This window comes from Sinocyclocheilus anshuiensis, unplaced genomic scaffold (assembly GCF_001515605.1).
Source record: "Sinocyclocheilus anshuiensis isolate Anshui unplaced genomic scaffold, SAMN03320099.WGS_v1.1 scaffold101, whole genome shotgun sequence".
NCBI classification, from domain to species: Eukaryota; Metazoa; Chordata; class Actinopteri; order Cypriniformes; family Cyprinidae; genus Sinocyclocheilus; species Sinocyclocheilus anshuiensis.
This window is the reverse complement of record NW_015540892.1, coordinates 2114934-2135305: the sequence shown is the minus strand read 5'-3', so window position 1 is coordinate 2135305 and position 20372 is coordinate 2114934. Positions and strand designations below refer to the sequence as shown.

At 37.7% G+C, this 20372-nt stretch overlaps 3 protein-coding genes across 7 annotated transcripts in view; 1 reads left to right on the top strand and 2 right to left on the bottom strand.

Annotated features, from left to right (window-relative positions):
* LOC107688841 (receptor-type tyrosine-protein phosphatase-like N) overlaps positions 1 to 2683 on the top strand; it is a 21127-nt gene extending 18444 nt beyond the window's left edge. For both annotated transcript variants that reach the window (XM_016486646.1, XM_016486647.1), the window contains 4 exons: positions 1824 to 1877; positions 2120 to 2184; positions 2289 to 2362; positions 2577 to 2683. In XM_016486646.1, the coding sequence (XP_016342132.1) occupies positions 1824 to 1877; positions 2120 to 2184; positions 2289 to 2362; positions 2577 to 2648 (265 nt within the window). In that variant the 3' untranslated portion in view covers positions 2649 to 2683. The remainder of the gene's footprint in view (positions 1 to 1823; positions 1878 to 2119; positions 2185 to 2288; positions 2363 to 2576) is intronic.
* Positions 2684 to 4670: 1987 nt separating this feature from the next.
* Positions 4671 to 10752, bottom strand: LOC107688840 (sorcin-like). The gene is made up of 8 exons (XM_016486645.1): positions 10529 to 10752; positions 6596 to 6763; positions 6437 to 6506; positions 6034 to 6077; positions 5747 to 5894; positions 5409 to 5522; positions 5196 to 5254; positions 4671 to 5002 (listed from the first exon to the last, which is right to left on the bottom strand). Exons 1-8 carry the CDS (start codon positions 10550 to 10552, stop codon positions 4976 to 4978), a joined length of 654 nt encoding a protein of 217 aa, XP_016342131.1. The 5' UTR covers positions 10553 to 10752; the 3' UTR covers positions 4671 to 4975.
* Positions 10753 to 13842: 3090 nt separating this feature from the next.
* LOC107688839 (ETS translocation variant 5-like) lies at positions 13843 to 20112 on the bottom strand. Of its 4 annotated transcripts, none has more exons than XM_016486641.1 (12): positions 19938 to 20112; positions 19311 to 19486; positions 19092 to 19179; positions 18931 to 18978; positions 18644 to 18694; positions 16788 to 16911; positions 16410 to 16697; positions 15767 to 16056; positions 14988 to 15047; positions 14616 to 14854; positions 14426 to 14533; positions 13843 to 14272 (listed from the first exon to the last, which is right to left on the bottom strand). In XM_016486641.1, the coding sequence occupies exons 2-12, from the start codon at positions 19401 to 19403 to the stop codon at positions 14036 to 14038; spliced, it is 1626 nt and encodes a 541-aa protein (XP_016342127.1). In that variant the 5' UTR covers positions 19404 to 19486; positions 19938 to 20112; the 3' UTR covers positions 13843 to 14035. The 4 variants fall into 4 exon arrangements, with proteins under 4 accessions (XP_016342127.1, XP_016342128.1, XP_016342129.1 ...); XM_016486642.1 differs by having other exon boundaries at positions 14432 to 14533; XM_016486643.1 differs by having other exon boundaries at positions 19356 to 19486.
* Positions 20113 to 20372: the final 260 nt, after the last annotated feature.

Genomic DNA, 20372 nt, shown 5'->3' with positions numbered 1-20372 from the left:
TATGCACCAAGAGCTTGTAACACTCCAAAGAGAAAGGAAAAATTTAAATCACATCATATGACCCCTTTAAACAATCTGTCACGGTTTTCACACAAATATTAAGTAGCAAAACTGTTTGCAATGTTTTATCATTGATTATATTGATAAATGTTTCATGAGCACCAAATCAGCATATTAGAATAATTTCTGAAGAATTTCTGAAGAATCATGTGACACCTAAATAATGTCTGAAAATTCAGCTTTGCCATCACAGGAATAAATCACATTTTCAAATATATTATAACAGAAAACAGTTTTCTAATTGTGTAATTGAGTAACTTTTTACTGTATCTTTCAAATCAAACCATATGTGACCCTGGACCACAAAACCAGTCATAAGGGTCAATTTTTCGAAATTGAGATTTATACATCATCTGAAAGGTGAATAAATAAGCTTTCCATTGACGCATGGTTTGTTTGGATATGACAATATTTGGCCGAGATACAACTATTTGAAAATCTGGAATCTGAAGGTGCAAAAAAATCAAAATACTGAGAAAATCGCCTTTAAAGTTGTCCAAATGAAATTTTTAGCAATGCATATTACTAATCAAAAATTAAGTTTTAATATATCTACAGTAGGAAATGTACAAAATATCTTCATGGAACATGATCTTTACTTAATATCCTAATGATTTTTGGCATTAAAAAAAATCAATCATTTTGACCCATACAATGTATTTCTGGCTATTGCTACAAATATACCCCAGTGACGTAAGACTGGTTTTGTGGTCCAGGGTCACATATAGACTTCAAGTTAAATAAATGTAGCCTTAATGAGCATAATAAACTTCAAAAACATAAAAAATCATACCAACCCCAAACCTTTAAACGGTAGTGTATATACAGTATATAGTTTTTTTTTTAAACTAAGTTTATACAGATTTCTATAGGCATTAATGTAATTAAAAATGTAGAAATTTAATTTAAAAAACTATAATGTTTGTTGTTTAACATGGCAGATTTGCATTAAGGATGTTGAATGATCTTCTTCAGGCAAACCTTTATACTGCATACATAGGGCTTGACATTAACTTTTTTGCTCACCAGCCACTGTGGCTAGTGGTTTTCCAAATTTACTTGCCACTCAGCATTTTCACCGGCCATAATTTTGTTGCTGCGAATTTACATTTTATATGATTAAAGTTCACGACTGCAAACAAAAATGTACTTAAATTGATTTCCAGGTCATTTTTATTAAATTTGCAGTCATACTGGTTTTCAGGGTAAACTGCACTCTTTTGGTCGTGTCATGTTTCTTAACTAGGCTATATCATACGTTATAAATATAAAAACGACATTTTTACTGCAGTATATTTCTTCTGTGTGCAGTTGCGTTCATTTGTTTTGATTTCTTCATGACAGGCTGCGTGAGCCTCAACTGCACGACCTTGTCACTGTCAGTACATTATCCACTATAAATGTTTTCTTTGGCTGTTTGCACCAAATGTAATAAAATCAGAATCATTCTCGCTGAAATTTTGGTGATTCCCTAATTAGATGTTTTAATCACATTTGTTGTCCGGTCGGGCAAGTAAAATTCTTTCACTTGCCCCTTCAAAAAATCTACTTGTCCCAGACAAGCTCTGTTACTTACTATATATAAAATTCAACCCGCCGAAGTGGCTAGCTGACAGAGATCGACATGTCATGACAACTGCTAACCGTCATTTCATTTACTCAGAACTAAAAAGCCTAAGTCCTGAGCTAATCTAACTTTAAAACTACCGCTGCCTTGCAAGCACTGGTATTTCCTTCAGGAAATCTCTTTTTCTGTCCCTCAGGAAAGTCAATAAGTGCTACCGTGGCCGCTCCTGCCCCATCATTGTGCACTGCAGGTATTTTTAACACATTGATGCATTTGAGGAATTAAAGTTTTTGAATTAATTGAAAGATAAAGGAGCGTAGTTTGATAAGATTTAAAGACAAGATGCAAGAAATGCATTTTATTAGGTGTTTTGAAATAAAAACAGTATTATTGTTGAGTACTGCATTGATTCTGAATGTACTGTATGTTCACAAATTGCACATAAGATGTTTTTTCAGAGCGTATTTCTCACAGTATCACTCTTCTGTGCAGTGATGGTACAGGCCGGACTGGAACATACATCCTGATCGACATGGTTCTGAACCGCATGGCTAAAGGTCAGCACATGATGGAAACTTGTAAAGCTTCTGAAGAAATAGTTAGTGTTTAGGAAAGTAGGGCACACTGAAAATTGTTGTTTATTGTTTTGTTTTCAACTCAGGAGTAAAGGAGATCGATATTGCTGCAACCCTGGAACACATTCGAGACCAGAGACCAGGAATGGTGCGCACCAAGGTAATGAAGGACAAAAAAGCAGAGCTGAGTCCCATATCAAAAATCAAAGCACTATTGTACCCATAAAGCACCATAGTATCAGCAGCCTCTCCTATTCCCCTTACTTGCAGTAACTGCTGTATATCTTTTTTACTGGTGCTGATAGTGTTATTAAAATAGTTGGAGTAGTGGATTGTGAAATAGAAATGCTGATCTATGCTTTTTCTCTCCTCAGGATCAGTTTGAGTTCGCACTGACCGCTGTGGCTGAAGAGGTTAATGCTATTCTCAAAGCTCTACCGCAGTGAAACGAATGCCCATGACTGAGCAGGCACACAAACGCATACATACACACTCACTAATTACATAGCAACTACATGCATGTGTGCATACATGCCTTATGTGGCCACTGAGGTTAGTATTAGGGATGTGCATGAGTAATCAATACGCTCTTCTAACGCTCTTACTAAATCTTTCACTTAAATCAAGTTACAGCTAAAGTGTGTTGGGATGCACTCTGCTATAGAGGGGTGAGAAATGTTATTGTGCAATATTTTAATCTTTATGGTTCTTGTTAGAGTCATGCTTTCCACTAGATAAAGATCCACTTTTATGGTGCCAAGTGCTAAACTACAAGAGTTGTGAGAAACTATTTGTGCAGCCTTTTTTTTTTCTTCGCCGCAGATTCTGCTATTAGCAAATTAAAGTGTCAACTTATAGCACTTGTATTTCTGAATATATTAAGTTAAATGATAAAATAGGTAAATAACAGATATAAAACATTAAAATTAGATTTTATTATTTATTATAGTTTTTATTATTATTAAATCTTGATTTTCTTTTTTTTAAGAAAGGCATAGTTTAATTTATTTTGTGAAACCATTCTAAGCGTCATGTAGGCTTATGCTTGTGATTAAAACAGAAAAATAACATGTTAAATTAATTGACTTCAAAATTACTCAGTGCCATCCCTACTTATTTTTGATGCTTTCCTGCACTTAAACACTCAAAACCACATATCCCAACCAGTTCTGCCCAATATTACATTCCTACAGCATGTAATATCAAATCTCCTTTAAATTAATGCTCACACACACACAAAAATATACTACTTGGGCCTATATTTAAGCTCTTCAGGATCTGATTTCTTCCTTGCCTTCACGCTTGGTAACAAAGATGTAATTATCTAAAGGGGAGTGCGTTTCTCCGTGTTTGCTTTCTCTTACGCGGCCCTCTGTTTCACCGTGGTGATGACTTAGTCCTGTTACGTACACTTTATCAGTTTAGTGAGTTTGCTTCACAATCTTCTTGTTTACTTTGGAGGAAAACCAGAAAGTGTCATGAGCATAAGCATTGCTGTTGTCGGGTCTCATGTTCAACTTAAGCCATGGTCAAGTGTAGGCTTGCATGGAATGTGTGCCCTCAGAATTCTAACCATCCCTCTGCCCCTTGCATGTTCACTGATTTCCATTTTACAGTTTTAATCTATTACACAGAATTATGACAACTGCCCGCACAAGCAGAACATAATGTGGAAAAAAAGTGCACAGATTCCATTTGAGCCTATACATGTGTCTCCACTGTTCATCCTAGTGACTCCACATTTTTTCATTTCAGTGACAAATCCATCACACTTAATTTCATGAGAACTCCAAGTCAAATGCTGGTGTGACATTTAAAGTGGAGGATGTGTTGAATTTCAGATCAGATTCTGGAGAACAATGCTGATCTGCTGTGAGAATTATGACGAAGCCAGACAAAGAGATAGAATTCCCTCTTTTCCTTTCCTCCTTGGTCAAAATCTCTTTCTCTACTTTTCTCTCTTTCTGGTTATTGTGGTCAGTTTAAATGTTCTATTCTTCTTGCAAATCAGTAAAAAAAAGTCTATTATATATAAATATATAATAGTATTATAAAAAAAAACATATTTTGTATCTTGTGATGACTAATAAAACTTGTTTGTTAAGTGATGCAACAGCATTACCGTGTACATGTCTTTTTTATTTATTCCTTGTTTTATTTGAATTTTATTTAAGTAGATCTGATATATTGAACCATTATGTTTTGCATATTAACTATACTATTAATTCCTAAGTGGATTCTTCTGAAATTGAAAAGACGACAAAAATTGTCCTGTTGCTTGTGCATATTTGTACAATTTGTAACAAGAATAATTTTAAATAACGTTCAAATATGTATTGCATATCAAAAAGAGAGACTAAAAGGGTACTCTCATTGCTTTATTATATCCCTCTCAATGCTGATTTTTACCTTGACAGCACGCCTCACTGTCCTCGTGTCTAAATAAAGCCAGAACACAACTCTTAAGATACACCATGTTTTATTGGCAAAATATATGTTAAGTGTGGTTACATTTTAACAATACAATGACGTTATAAAGAATATGAAAAAGATTGTTAAAAAAACAACTGTCTACTTTGGCACAAATATTGAAAGCTGTTTCGAGTAAATATATGTTTTACTCCTATGTTCACATATTACACATCATACTGGCAAATCAGCAAATAATTTCAAAATGCCCATACTATATATAGTAGTTTATATATATTTCTCTGGACTTTCAGTAATTCAGTGCTCTTCCTGGAGTGCATACTGTACTTGTCTGTAACTTCCTTTAGAGAGACATAGTACACAAGATGAACTGCAAGAGGAAATTGAAGATATTGTTACAACATGTTAAAACAGCTTTCAATGACGTAATCTATTTTACTTCCACAATCATTCAGTGTAAACCAGCTGTTCCAGTTAAAACCATCTCTGATGTTAACAATTAAGTGCCAGTGAGGCAGAAAAATAGGCACTAAATATGACAAATTAGTTTAATGATCACTTACATCATCATACTGGAAGTTCACCATTCCTTGCTGCATTGTATCTCTCCTCCTGAAGTTGTCTATTGAAAAAAATTAAAGTCAAATTTTTAATCATTAATACATTTTAAAAAGACTATTAGTATTTAAACAGAATACTCAGTATAAGTATAATCAGTACAACTATTAAAATCAAGTTTTGGATTGGCATTGCTCCATTTTTACAAAAATCCTCACCTGTAAGTGCCCTTAGCCTCACAAAACAGGCCACATAGTCATCAAAGTAGATCTTTCCTGACCTGCTGTAGCGTTTGATGATTGCGTTCAGAGACTGAGGGCTGATTCGGAACCCTGTGCAATCATGTCACAAAATATTCGATTACATCACAGTCTTATTCACATAGCTCTTTTGGTGCTGTTGGCTAAGAGATCCCTTTTAGAAAAATTCAGTTTTCAGTTTGATTTTATCTTAAAGCTCCAAATGAGTGACCTATTATTTGTTCTTTGAGATATATTTTACCCTGAGAACTAGGTACTTTTTAATCTCAGTTGATAGAAATTAAGTGACCACTCACCCATGTTAGCAATGCACTGGGACATCTCATGAGGTTCCACCGTTCCACTGCAGTCCCTGTCCACCATTACGAAGTTCTGCTTCCAGCCATTTAGCACCGCAAAGAGTTCTTTAAACTCATCGAAACCCATCTTTCCAGTGTAATCTCTCTGCACACACATTTTTAAAGAAACTAAACCACAACAAGAAATCTACTGGGTTACTGGGACTAGCATGAAGCAAACTTTTGACTGAAGTTGGAGAGATAAGAACAGTGCCAGATCTGTTTCATGTTTCTGTGAAGGATACATCCAGCATGGCAATCATAATCCTGCAGGTTTCCAAACTGAAGGCTGGGGAAAAAAGCAGTGAGATGATCAGTTTAGACACCTAACTCTCAACAGAGTATTAGTAGACTATTAGGCTTAAGTAACTTTGCAAGAACAGGTCAATTTATTCTACTAACACTAAGTACAATACATTGACCTGTTCTTGCAAAGTTACTTAAAGTCAGTCGAATGTCTGTTGACCATCAAAATCTACAGACAGTCTACTAACACTATAATGACTGGTAGTTGACATGGAGTTGCAAAGTTCCTTATTATTGTTAAAAGAATGTCTAAAGTGGGCTATCAAAATAAAGTGTTACAAGATGATCCACTCACTATTTATTTGGAACTGCAATTTCTATTTCTACTCTCTCTATACTTACGAGTATAGGTGCCACTGATTCCAGTCTGGGTGAGGCACCTTTGAAGTTCTTCAGCATCAACTTCACCGTCCTGATATAACAATCATGTTACTACATGAACAACATGAGGGGACAGAAAAGACATTAGGCTATATCCATATTCACACAGGCTGCTCTTACCTGACCAGCTATTGCTGTGAAATATCTCCACATTGGGTCCTGGGCAGAAGGAGCAGGAAATGCCCCAGGGTAACCCCCATATGACTGTGCTGGGTAACCACCTGCAGCAGGAACCCCTGGCATTGCCATACCCTGAGCAGGAACTCCTGGCATTGGTGGACCACCAAACTGTAAGAAAAAGAGCTGTACTTTTAAGTTACAATGCACTTGCATACATACAAGTATATATACATTTAGACTGCACATAAGGCAGTCTATATTAACTTTAATTAATGATACAATTATGATTCTACTCTAATTAGTTATTTAAATATGAACATTTAAAATTGAGACTGCAATAGAAACTTGATATGACAGATTCATACATGATACATGATTTACTCACCCTCAAGCCATTTTTTTTCTTTCAGACAAATACAATTGGAGTTATATTAAAAAATGTCCTGGCTCTTCCAAGCTTAAAGGGGTCATATGATGTTGCTAAAAATAACATTATTTTGTGTATTTGGTGTAATGAAATGTGTTTATGCGGTTTAAGGTTCAAAAAACACATTATTTTCCACATACTGTACATTATTGTTTCTCCTCTATGCCCCACCTTTCTGAAACGCGTCGATTTTTACAAAGCTCATCGGTCTGAAAAGCGAAGTGTGCTCTGATTGTTCAGCTATCCAGTGTACTTGCAGTCTGTGAGTCAGAACAGCCGGCATTGTAGTCTACTCTCCCAGGATCAGGAAACAATCTTCCATAAAATGCGCTGCACACATCGGAATATTCGGGTTGAACTGTTCTGGAACAGTGTTGTAAATACAACTTAACCACTGATTTCTAGTCGTGTCCATTTTTGGAAGGCCAAACAAAGTAGTTTCGCTAGAGCTTGTATCACTCCAAAGAGAAAGGAAAAATTTAAATCGCATCATATGACCCCTTTAATAATGGCAGTGTATGGGGTTTAAGATTTTGAAACCCAGAAAAACTGCATCCATACATCATAAAAAATTGCTCCACATGGCTACGGGGGGTTAATAGAGGCCTTCTGAAGTGAATCAATGCATTTGTGTAAGGAAAATATCCTTATTTAAAACTTTATAAACTCTCTGGCTTCCACTAACTGTCATACACGCATTCACAAGAGTGGCACTCCAGTGGATGACAGGTGTAGCGTAATTCCACGTTCCAGACAAGGTCAGAAGTAGGAACATCCGAGTTGAAATATCCCACTTCCAACCTTAGTGAGTTCTAGTCATTATCATGTCACTTTTATAAAATGTCGCTATGACACAACTAGAGCATTTCCTGTTTTTGTGTCAATTATGGCAAAAACAGAAAACAAAAATTAACATAAAATGCTGCTGTTCGTTTTGAAAACAGCTAATGAAAAGCAAAACTTAAGGTATCATTTTATTAAGTTGATGTATAATGTTTTTAAGTTTGACACAAGGTAGCTCCACATTATGCTTGTTGGAAGCAGTGATGTCAAATGACGCATCTCACTGAAGTCGGGGTTGATCGATCCTCCCTGAGTTCAAAGGTCATATGTCCGATTTCAAGTGGCCTTCTTCTAGATGTTATTTGCAAGTAGGAGGTGGGAAAAATCAGAATTTACAGTTGTCTGGAACGCAGCATTAGCTCCGGTGAGATTATGATAGCCTCATGAGAACGAAGTTTTGCTTAAAGCAAAGGAAAATCAGTCTCTTCTTGGCTTATATCGAAATCATTTTTTAATAAAACTCCGATTGTATTCGTCTGAAAGAAGAAAGTCATATACACCTAGGATGGCTTGAGTAAATCATAGGGTAATTGGGTGAACTATCCCTTTAAATAATGAAGAAAACAGGTAATGGTGAATATATGTAATATAGTGCATCTAATTAGCAAAATGCTCCTAACTAAAGATTGTTTTTCCAATTTACTAGTTTTATTAGTACTAATTTACTAGTTGTTGACACTGAATGGCTTTCTTGGGGTAAATGTAACATTACATTATTTACAAGCTATTTTATTGATAGCTTTCCACAGTTGAAACACTGATTAATTATACGTATATTTTAGTAAATGGTTCTTTCAACTGATACCTTCTGATTTTCATTCATGTTTATTTTGTGCTATAACTAGTAGCAAAGAGGAAGAGATGATTGGTTCACGTGCACTTTGGACAAGTGTTGGCAAAAAAAAAGAAAGAAAGAAAAATCAACATTTATTGTTTGAATTTCATTTATGAAACTGACAGAATTTGAAAGCACACGATTTGTTTCATATCAAAGATAACAAAGTACAATGCATATTACAATTACTGGATGGTAAGCACACTAAAACAAATTTATAGTTAAATTTTGTTCATACATCACCTGATAACTGCAGCAGCTAAAATACCTCAGTTAATCCAAATGAAGAATGATCAAAACCAAGAATTAAAAAAAAAAAAAAATTAAAGGCTAAAATTTTGCTGAATATTTCTGGTTGATTAAATTTCTGTGCTTCGCTACTTTTAAAATGTTTTTAGAACAAGGACTGTCATTCAAATTCAAGTGGTCCGCCCATGACAATAGTCCTATTTACAACTAGAATAAAAACTGCAATTCAAATCAACCTTTAGTTTCTGTTCAAAGAACACTGAATACTGAGTAATGTATTCCAATTGCTACACACTGTATAAACGTAAATATAATTCCCCTTGGAATTGCTCCACAACTCACAATTACCTAATTATACTGATAACAAATATATAGTCTGACACATCCCACAGGGTTTTACCAAGAATACAGACAGGGCAATCACTATTTGGCCTAAATAAACTCCAGCCTACATGTTCATATAGTTGAGAGGTTGATGCAAATATAAGTGTGGTTTGTGTAGTAAAGACCATGCATGCATTTGTGTATATTCCTTTTTTGTCCACATTAACCTATGTTTGTACTAAATCAGACAGGTAGGATAAAGCAGAGTCAGAACCACTACTTGAAGCAGAAAATGCCAATGAAAATCACTATGTTTAAAATGTTAGGGGGGGAATTTCTCAGTAGTGAACAGAGATTACATAAAAATTTACTGTGATATTAAAAAGTAACATGCTAGCATGGGGACCAAACGTTTGTTTAAAATGCTAATAAGCTTATAAAATAGTATTGAACTGAATTACTTGGTATATTGTTCATTATTCTGCTACCTGTATTTGACTAAAATCTGAATAAATTGTACCTATTTGGTACAAATTGTACCTTGGGCTACAGCAGCCTGTCACTGGGGCAGTATCTTCAATACCTTTGTACATTATTTACCCCTAAAAGTATTAAGGGTGCATATGTACCTTTTAGTGATAGATAAGGTACAAAGTTGTCCTTTTAAGGGTAATGCCCCAGTGACAAGCTTGTTAATATAAACAATTATTATATAATACAAATCTATATTTTTTGCACTTTTTTCCGACAGCATAGATAACTAGCATATTTTTTCAGATAGTGAATTTATTTCACTTAATTAATTTCCTATATTAATACATTAAGACTTGTTTTAAGCATTAATCAAACACATTTTCTAAGTCTATGCTTAAAAGGGGGGAAAACACATTTTACCAGTAGGGTAAAAAATAATCATTCAAGATATTTTATTTTTTTTTTCTTTGTTTTATTATTATTATTTTTTTTTTTTGGTCCTTATAAAGGTTAAAATGCCCTTGAAAACCAATTCCAGCGGGCAAATATTGCCCTGTATCATTAAATTTCTGACCCGGGATCAGTTGACCAAATAACTTGCTGCGTGTTATAGTTTATGCCTAATTCATATGAAAGAAAATGTAATGTATTTGATTAAGCTATTTGTGGCGTAATAACATGCTATATAGATTTCTCAAGCAAGATGTCATCTTAAGGAAAAATCAATTTCTTTTACATTTTACAAACTGCAATTGAACATAAAAATATAAGTGACACTTACATTGTTATATCCTGGGTACGCCATACTTTATGATCGCACTTGCGAATAGAAGCGACCTAAAAATGAATCTTATGGGAAAGTTTTCCTGCAATCTCTTCCGTACTTAGACTGTAACAGGAAGTGATTGGAAGACGTCATTAGGGTAGGAAGGGTGACTGACAGCGATAGGAGTTTAATCTGACGTCATAAAAATTTCTATATTTACTATGAAGAGCGTTTTGGATCAGCTAGCTCTAAAACAAAACCAAGCGTACAGATACACGGAAGTCTCCTGGCTATTTGACTGATAACCTTTGTGGCCAATGATATTGTGCTTGCATTTTTACTTATTAAACACGTTGGCTCATCATGAAAATATTAGTTACGCCCAAAATGATCACAGACGTAGTTACTGGTAATTAACCTAATAGAGTTACTCCTCTCGTTGACGTAAAATTCTGTGTTCGGTGACGTGCGTGCTTATATAACATCAACCTGTCATTTACGGTAAAAACCACTAGTCTGCGCTATTACACTAAAAGTAACCAGCAGCTCATTTACTGTTTACTCAACCCAGCCACCACACTTTTTGGAAGTCAGTTTTGGGCAGTGCCGCTTCCTTCCATTCAGGATGGTTTCGAGGCGTCGGTTTTTGACGCCATAACTCAACTCTTAAAAAAATAAAGGATGTTTATTGCTGTAGATTATTCAAATGTTGCATTGACATGTCAAATTGCATTGACATCATTTTTTATTCTTTACAGAAGTCTTATGTTCCGTTGACACCACCAACACTGTAAAAGCTGTTAATTGATGTAAGCAATACCACATGAGCAGGAGTGTGATGGTGCTGAATATCTGCAGGGCTGCAGCCTGTGCCACAGAAAATCACATCTGATATTAAGCACAATTGTGAGTGTGATATTGCTCTTATACAACAGTTCTATAGACAAGTAATTGATAGAACGTAATCAGCACTGTTCACATACTGTGCTCTGGAATGGCATGAGCACAGATGAACTGAGCGAAACAAATACTGAAACATCCTAGTGCTGTTATACTACATATAACCATTCTTAGACTGCCACTTGGCCAATCAAATTTGAGAAGTGGAACTGTTGTATAACAGTAAATATGATACTCAGTCCCTAAAGCAGAATAATACTTTTTAGGTATATGTAATTTTGCTGTAGTCTTGCACCAAAAAATGTAACCTTTATTCCTTGAATCAGCTTGAGTTCCTTTATGATGATCAGACTATATGACATCTTAATAACTCTTCAGCTCTTTGGCTCCAGGAAACAAGGTCACCAGTAGGATTAAGACTAACCCTGCTAAAGAAGAGAGCAGAGGAGAAAGAGAATGAGCGTCACTTGGTTATGCAATACCCTGTAACTTTGCATCACCTCATTACACAGGCTTTGCTGGGTTACAGTTTTAGCGGTCAAACTGAGAGGCTCCAGGAAAGATCACAGTCCCACGTGAATGAGATTCCTTAATGTGCCACACCCCTTACAAAAAAATCCTGCAGGAATCCTGTAGGATTTTGGTTTTATGTGCAGGGATCCTGCAGGAATCCTGTAGGACTGAATAAAAATCCTACAGGTATTGATACAGGTACAGGCTCCCGGTATGATTCGCATTTCAGGGGCTAAATATCGCATTGTTGGGGTCGCTTCAAAAAACAACCAGCAGCAACAGTGTTAAAGGGTTAGTTCACCCAAAAATGAAATGATGTCATTAATTACTCACCCTCATGTCGTTTCAAACCCGTAAGACCTTCGTTCATCTTCGGAACACAAATTAAGATATTTTTGGTGGAATCTGAGAGCTGTCTGACCCTGCATAGACAGCAACGCAACTGAAATGTTTCCAAGTCCAGAAACGTAGCAAGGAGATCTGTAAAATAATCCATGTGACATCAGGGGTTCAACCGTAATTATACGAAGCTACGAGAATACTTTTTGTGCGCAAAAGAAAAAAAGAACGACGTTATACAACAATTCGTCTCCTCCGCATCACCCTGGTGCCATTTTGGAGAATATCCGCTGGACATAAAACAATGTATGCTGTTACGTTTCTGGACTTGGGAACATTTCAGTTGCGTTGCTGTCTATGCAGAGTCAGACAGCTCTCAGATTCCATCAAAAATATCTTAATTTGTGTTCCGAAGATGAACGAAGGTCTTACGGGTTTGAAACGACATGAGGGTGAGTAATTAATAACAGAATTTTCATTTTTGGGTGAACTAACCCTTTATAGTAGCCCAATTCCACGAAAACCGCGGACTTGGCAACACTGTTCCAAATACAACAAATGAACCCAAAAATCTAAATCTGCTGAAAATGTACTAATCCTCAGGCCATCCAAGATGAGTTTCTTCATTAGAATAGATTTGGAGAAATTTGACCTTGTCCAAGTTAAGTTATTAAATGAAACACATAGGAAAAAAAATCCAAGGACCACCATATCCGTTTATGGATGTTTATTTATCCTGTACCTTATAGTTTAGAAAATACAGACCTGTAATTGTACACCAAAACTGTACTTGAAAATTCTTAATGAAAGAAATTGTCTTCAAAAGACAATGAGACAACAGTTTTATCCACAGTGAAACAGAACTAGGGATCTGTTGTACCCAGTACAGACAAATAAGGTTGACAGTGAAGGTGGAAAGAGCTTCTTGCCATGCTTGTTTACTACTGAGCAGAGATCAGACAGCCTCCCTATAATCCTTTGGTAAACAGTTAAAGGTCGCACAAGCATGACTGATCCTGGATCAGGCATTTCAGCCTTGATTTTCCCCTATATCAAGAGCTGGTTTGCAATTTCACACACACCACTATACAAAAAGAACAGATTAAGTGATAAAAGTCTGTTGTACAGTTTATACAATGCAATTTAATTCAGCTTTTGCAAAAATATATTCATAATATACATAGATTTCACTTTTCAATCCCCTTACCCTCTTTTTGTCCATTCTACCCCACCCCGCATCCAAAAAAATCACATTACAAAAGCAATTGAAATAACTATTTCTGAACAGTTATAAAGCATTTTACTTGGCCAGCTGGAGAAATTTTGTGCATTTTTCCAGATTATAATCAAAGCTATATACACTCTGATAATGACAACAGCCTGAGGTGCATCATTATGCATTGTCAGAAGTTGTTACAAATCTCACTAGAGCAGAGCATTGAAAAAAGATACCAGGCCCGATACACAAAGAAAGCAGTGCACAAAAGCCATATTTTAAAATATACACTTATTTATATATATAAAATTATAGGTTATACTGGAAAATACTGTTGTGTCCCTTTAAGTTTTGTTGTTTGTAATTAAAAAAAAAATTCCATCATGGAACCTGTGTAGTAACAAACAATAAAAGTGTGGCAAGAAAGTCTAGAGACTTGTCAGCAGGCGCTACAGATTCCTCATTGGAGCGATTACAATTTGACATGAGCTGCATTTGGAGTGTGAGGATGCATTTTAGAGTTTTTCTGGTCTGCCCATCAGTGGTGAAACAGTTCAGAAAGTGTAATTTTCAGGAAAGGATGGCCCCGCTAAGCACTGGTCCCTGGCATCGCCTGGATACGGGACACTGTTATTCTCATCAAAATGTGAGAGCGGAACAGTGTCGTCCTCTGGAACCTGCAGCCCATCAGGGTCTGCTTTCAGACTGGGCCTCTGGTTATCAGGGAATGCCATGGAGAAGAGCGCATCGGGATCACACACAAACTTATACACGTACCGCTCTCCAGCAACCTGCATATGAACAAGAGAAAGAGATATGTCTTAGAAACTTATTTGAGAAAAGCGGATATGTTTTAATGGGGTAGCTCTGACTAACTACAGATAATGAGGGAACTATGATAAAGGGATTGAAAGAAGAAAAATGACATTGGAACGGGAACGTGCCTTTACCTTCTGCATGATGCCCTTCTCATAGTAGTAGCGCAGGGAGCGGCTCAGTTTGTCATAATTCATCGCAGGCCTGTTCTTCTGGATGCCCCAACGGCGAGCGACCTTTTAAAAAAAGGGTGCATTAATTCTGCTTGTTGGCTAAATAAATTGGATATAAAGCCATTTGCTTTCATAACACACTGACCTCCTCTGGTTCAATGAGTTTAAACTCCAGCCCACGGCCAGTCCAAGCAATGAAGTGGCTGTTGGATGGGTCGTCCAGCAGAGTGACCAGGAACTGCCAGAGTTGCAGAGACCCCCTTCGTTGATACGGAGGACCCTCCCGGAAAACTCCACCCTCCTGCTTCAGCTTCCCCTCCAGGCGGTCTGGCACTACACATGTATCGTCATAATACAGATGGGATTCTCCGTCATACCCAAAACCTGCAATTGGCAGCCAGGGAAAAAAAAAGTGAATTTAATATGGACGTAAGACTAATTAAAAGTCGTTTATTAATAAATCATCTGCACCTGAAGGAAGTAGAGGTAGATGAAACTAAACTGACAAAAGTCTTACCCTCGCTGGCGCCATAGAAGTTTGCCGATTTGCCAAATGATGACTGGCAGTTCTGCACTTCTGCAAGACAATTGAGAAAAATAATACAGTCAGATTAAAATAATAAATTAAATAAAACAGTATAATAAAAAGTTTGAGTTCAAGTTCATCAGAATTTTTTTTATTATAAAATCCCTTTAAAAGTAATAAAAACTATACAATATGATAAAGTTTGAAAGTAAATAAAAAAAACAAAGTTTGAAATTTTATGAATTTTTTGTTTCACACTAATGGTACAGTCACATATACTGTTGTCAGGTGATTTTTTGCTGCCAATAAGAGTCATTTCAAAAGGAATTTGTGCTGGAATTTCATTTGAGTGCAAATGATTTATTTCCACAAATTCTCCATGTTGACCAACAGAAAGTGACAGTGTAAGCTGTGCTTTATTAATCACTACACTATTAAAAATGGACCTTTTGCCTTTGAAATTTCACCATTATGACAATTTCACAGCCAACGTTACTTATTTTACAGCAACTCGTTAATGGTACATTCACACGGGGCTCGTGGCAGAAGTTGAAAACTTTTCAACTTTTCAAGTGCCAATGCAGGCGTCAGCCAATCAGATCGCCTTATGCAAATACCCTGGTGCAGACAATCGCGTTCACGCAACACCAGAAAACTAATGTGATTGGCTGTTGTCACTATGACGGTCGCGTCCAGCACCAAGCTTCAGAAACGCCCTCCATCAAGCATCGACGCACCGTGCGAATGTACCGTAAGAGATTTACACCTACCCGAGTCATAGCTGAAGTCTCTGGGCTCCTGTTTGATTGACATTTGGTGGAACAACGGTGCACGAGGAAGTCCCATGTTTTGCAAACCCTGCTCATTGTAACAGGGATCCACCATTTCCTTTTTGAATCCCTGGGGAGGCATTGGCACTAACGGCTCTGACATGTGGCGCTGATAAGGGGGGCGGCCGTGTCGGGGAAAATGGCCACGGGCCTGCGGGGGATAAGGTGTCTGACAGCGGCCATCGGACTGCGGGAATGGCAGACAGGGCTCGGAAAGCTGACGATGGAACCTAACGAAATAGAAAGGCAAAAGATGAGAAATTACGTTGAGATGGCATTATTCACAACACCAAGGGCATCTGAGATCATTAGTGTTACGTCAAAGGGATAAGTCTGGTGGTAAAGCTCTTTTTTAAACCTGGAGACTTGAATGGGATAAATATATAACTGCTTTCCAGGTCAGTGTGGTGTCCTTAACAAGATAATACCAATGAAAGGCTCAACCTGAGCTGATTACAGCACTTTCAACAGGCACGAGCAGCTCAAGTAGGAGGTAAAGAAATTAGGTTAGAAAATGATCACCGTGACCCAAAAAGTAACTATGAAGTGCCGGGATCAAAAACATCTTGTCATATATCCAGACCTGTGGTCTGTGCTGTAGGAGGCATCTGGGTGATTGACAGGTGGGCAGGGCACAGCAAAAGGTGGGCTCTGACTGTGGAGTGGCGTCTGTGCTCTCTGATGTGGAGGTGTGGAGCTGTGGTTGGGACCAGGTAATAGTGGGGGGCCTTGTGTCTGAGTCTGGGCTGGTGGCATCACTCTTTTTTGCACAGGGTGTGTTGCTGTGCTGGTGGAGGAGCCAAAGGGTGATGCCGGTGGTGAAGGAGGAGTGAGTGGCTTGTTAAAAGTAAATGGCTTCCTGTCGAAGGCACTAAAATTAAATGACAAAATAGAAATAAATATGATTCAGTGAGAAGGAGTGAGAGAAAAATGGAGAAGGAAAGGATAAAGAAATATATACCTGTAGTTATATAGGCACTTTTCTCCATATGGAGACAGTCTCTGCTCTTGTCCACACGGGGAAAACTCTCTGCTTGGGCTCAGTTCCCGCTTTACTTTTGTTTGAGGGGGTCCATGGAACATCACTAGAGAGAAAAAAAAAATGTGTTAAATTTTAAAGTCTCAAAAATACTAACAAAAACACAGTTCTTTAACTTGGAACCTACGCTACTGGTCAAAAGTTTGAAATTCCGAGTTTCGTAACGATACGTCAATGCGTTCATAAAGGCTGACATGGGAAAATTGGATCTGGTTCGACTCAGCATGCTCCACCGAATCTAAAGAGACCAGTTTTGTGATTTTTGGCCAAATTATTCAGAAGTTATAAGCAAAAATAGCCATTTTTCATATCTCCTGAACACTAGGTGGCACAGCGCCGAAACACTGCAGGTAGCCTCAGATCATGCTTGTTATAACACACACCAAGTTTGGTCTCAATACGCCAAACCGTTGCGGAGGTATAGCCTCAGATCCATTTTTGTGCGCTTTTCATAGAATTCGTTCGCGTGTTATTCGAGAACGGTTTGATGAATCAACTTCAATTCCATAACTTTTTGCCAGCATGGTCAGAAGATGACCTGAGCCAATTTTGGTGAAAATCAGACAAACCGTCTAGGACGAGTTCGAAAAAGTAGGTTTTATGAACTATTAAAAATAGCGAAAAAACTAAACCTTACGATTTTTAAATTTTGGTGAATTCCTTCTAAAATAAAAAAACTAAACCTTACGATTAAAAAAAAAACTAAACCTTACGATTTTTTATATTAATTCATTCGACTCGGCATGAGCCAAGGATTCAGAGGAAACAAATATTTTCCTTCTGTGCCTTACGGTTCAAAAGTTATTAGCATAAACATGAGTGAAACTTCATGAGTGAAAAAAAAGAGTTTGAGTTAGAGACTCCAAATTTGCTATGGTTAATGTTGAGACTGTCGTCTATCAGTGTGCCAAATTTCAAAACTTTCCCGCAAGCGGTTCTATGGGCTGCCATAAACTCAAGAGTGGAAGAAGAATAATAAGAAGAAGAATTCTAATGGATACAATTGGCCCCTAATTACTTCAAACTTTTGACCGGTAGCATAACCTAGCATCATCTGGTGTCAGATGTTTGATGGATATGTAAGTACTGGACTACTAGAACTACTCAGTTTTAAAAGGAGGAGGGGGAAAAAGACCTTTCCCTCTAGAAAAGAAGGCTGCAAGTTAGAACTCGCAGACTATCACGTGATTCCTATGGACAAAGGGCCCCACTGCCCAGCTGTGGTGAAAGAGGGGCCTGTGAGAGCTACAGGCACGATGCCAGATAAGGGGAATTGTGCCAGACAAACACACACATACCCTCTCACACACAATTTCTATGCAAACACATCCATGTGCATTCACCTTCTACAATAAACACCATTGACACCATAGAAAATGCACACAATCAGACTTATTCAGAGCCAAATGGGAAGAAAAACTAACAAGGGAAACAGCCAGAGCACTGTTCACCAGCACATAATAACCAGAGTGTGTGCGCGCCGAGGATCCAGCCCCATTAAAATGTCACCAAGCTGGAGGCTGCCATGAGTTACAGCACCGCAGCGGCAGCCTGGGCCTCACATGTGTGCACGCACACACACATCTTAAACTCATGCTAATGAATCGGGTTTGACACAGAAACTTTTGGAATGCAGTGTTTTGAGATTCATTCAATTGGTTTTCTTGGTTTCAAGGAAGAAGGTGCCAGGATTGCTTCTCTAATTCAAAGACAGTTTCTATAATTCATAAAGGCAAGTTCTATAGGTTATACTGCAGGAATATTCAAAGAGCACTCACAGTTATCCGACTGGAAATCTGGAACAAACTGTTCGTCATCAGGTACCTGGGCTGCACATGGAGAGGAAAAACCAAATTTAATTTATTTATAAAAAATAAATGAAATATTTAAAGTAACTATAAATAATTTGTATATTTATAAATGCCGTAATGTCTCATCCCATTTGAATGGGGCCCCAGAGATCAACCACTGGATGATGCATTAACAACCAAGTTGTGTTTTAACAGTAGTTATGAAATATATTCCATAACCATGACTATTCTAGAGCTTAGGACTGTTGCCGTACCTTCTGCTATCCAAATCTCTTGTAGCTGGCTCAGATCTTGAAAGAGCTCTGTGGGACACAAAGATTGATTTGTGAATAAACAGGCTGATTTGTTTGGGCCAGGGTTAAATGATGTGCTTTAGAGGGATCTGGATGGATTGATTGCATGCTCATTTGTTTACCCTCTGTATCCTGTGCCAACTCAGTTTCAACAAACTTCCTTTTTCGGTCATTGAATGGCCTGCAAGATGGTTCCGGCATGTGAGACTTCTGTATATTAAAAAAAAAAAAAAAAAAGACCAAGATCAAATTATGAAAGTTTGAACAAGTGATCATTGTTCACAGCCATCCAGTTTGGATGGATTTCTGTAGTAAAACATTTGAAAGTGAATTACACTCACAAAAGTGAAGAACCTGAGGCATGACGAGCTGAAGCAGAGACTTACACTGAGGGGCACCACGAAAGGGACCTGCTGGTCGTAAAACCCGTCCATGTCACTTGCTTCTCACTGCGGAGTGAGATGCAGCAGGAGGGAAAACGGGAATAAACTGGGAGAAAGGGGGGTGTTATCGTCACCTGTTGGAAGAAGAGCCGAGAAAAGTGGCACTTAGAGAAAGACACACAACGCACTCTATCAGGATCTGATGCAGCTGTCAGTGAACGTCCCAGGTCTTGTTTTTCTCAATGAAGTGAAATTTGATCCTCCGTGCTCGCGACCCCGAAAAAAAACTCAGTCGTTCCATTCATAAAAATACCAAACGCGCGAGAAGCACTTCATCAAACCGCATATGAATTTTGCAGAACTCAAACTGCGATTATGGCTGAGTTTAAAAAAAGTAATGAGAAAACAAACAGCGGGGCAATGGTTGCCAAATATGCGCACAAAGAAAATGACGTGCGAGCCAGCAAAACTAAACGCGGCGTTTGAAGTAAATACAACTTTATAAAAATTCAAGCAAAATATTAAACTTGCATCGGGGTATAATTAAACAATACAAAACAAGAGCAGCGTGCAGAAAATACTCACCCAGCGGTGATTAAATCCTCTGCTTGTATAAAAAAAGAGTGATTTGGTAAATCCAAGCGAAAAACAGTCTGTGTTTGCGATGTGTAATGGGTATCGCGCTCTCCCTCAGCCTGACGCGACTGAAATTTTCATAATGGGATCGCCTGCTTTTCCGAGAGCATCGGCTTAACATTGCAGCTCACGCTCATTGGTTAGTTCCTCACGTCAAGCAAGCGATTGACCAATGGCTGTCTCTGCATTACCAACGCCACCATGAAGCTGCAGTCAGCCAATCAGAGCAGTTCTCTCTCCTGTTTTTATGAATGGCTGGGTTTCATTCAACAACCAGATGTTTCTCCACCGCAAAGAGACGTTTAAAGGGCCAGAAGCGAGACTAGAGTGAATGGCCAACTGGGTCTCTAAACTTACGATCCGCTCTGACTTTCATTCTTTAAT

Excerpts from the sequence above, each read along its gene's own strand:
- LOC107688840 (XM_016486645.1), bottom strand. The coding sequence starts at position 10,552 with ATGGCGTACCCAGGATATAACAAT. Across the intron at positions 6,507-6,595 it reads TCACAGCAATAGCTGGTCAG|GACGGTGAAGTTGATGCTGA; the intron begins GTAAGAGCAGCC and ends TTGTTATATCAG. Across the intron at positions 5,003-5,195 it reads TGAACTTCCAGTATGATGAT|TTCATCTTGTGTACTATGTC; the intron begins GTAAGTGATCAT and ends TTCCTCTTGCAG.
- LOC107688839 (XM_016486641.1), bottom strand. The coding sequence starts at position 19,403 with ATGGACGGGTTTTACGACCAGCAGGTCCCTTTCGTGGTGCCCCTCAGT. Across the intron at positions 18,695-18,930 it reads AGAGATTTGGATAGCAGAAG|CCCAGGTACCTGATGACGAA; the intron begins GTACGGCAACAG and ends CTCCATGTGCAG. Across the intron at positions 16,698-16,787 it reads AAGTGCCTATATAACTACAG|TGCCTTCGACAGGAAGCCAT; the intron begins GTATATATTTCT and ends ATTTAATTTTAG.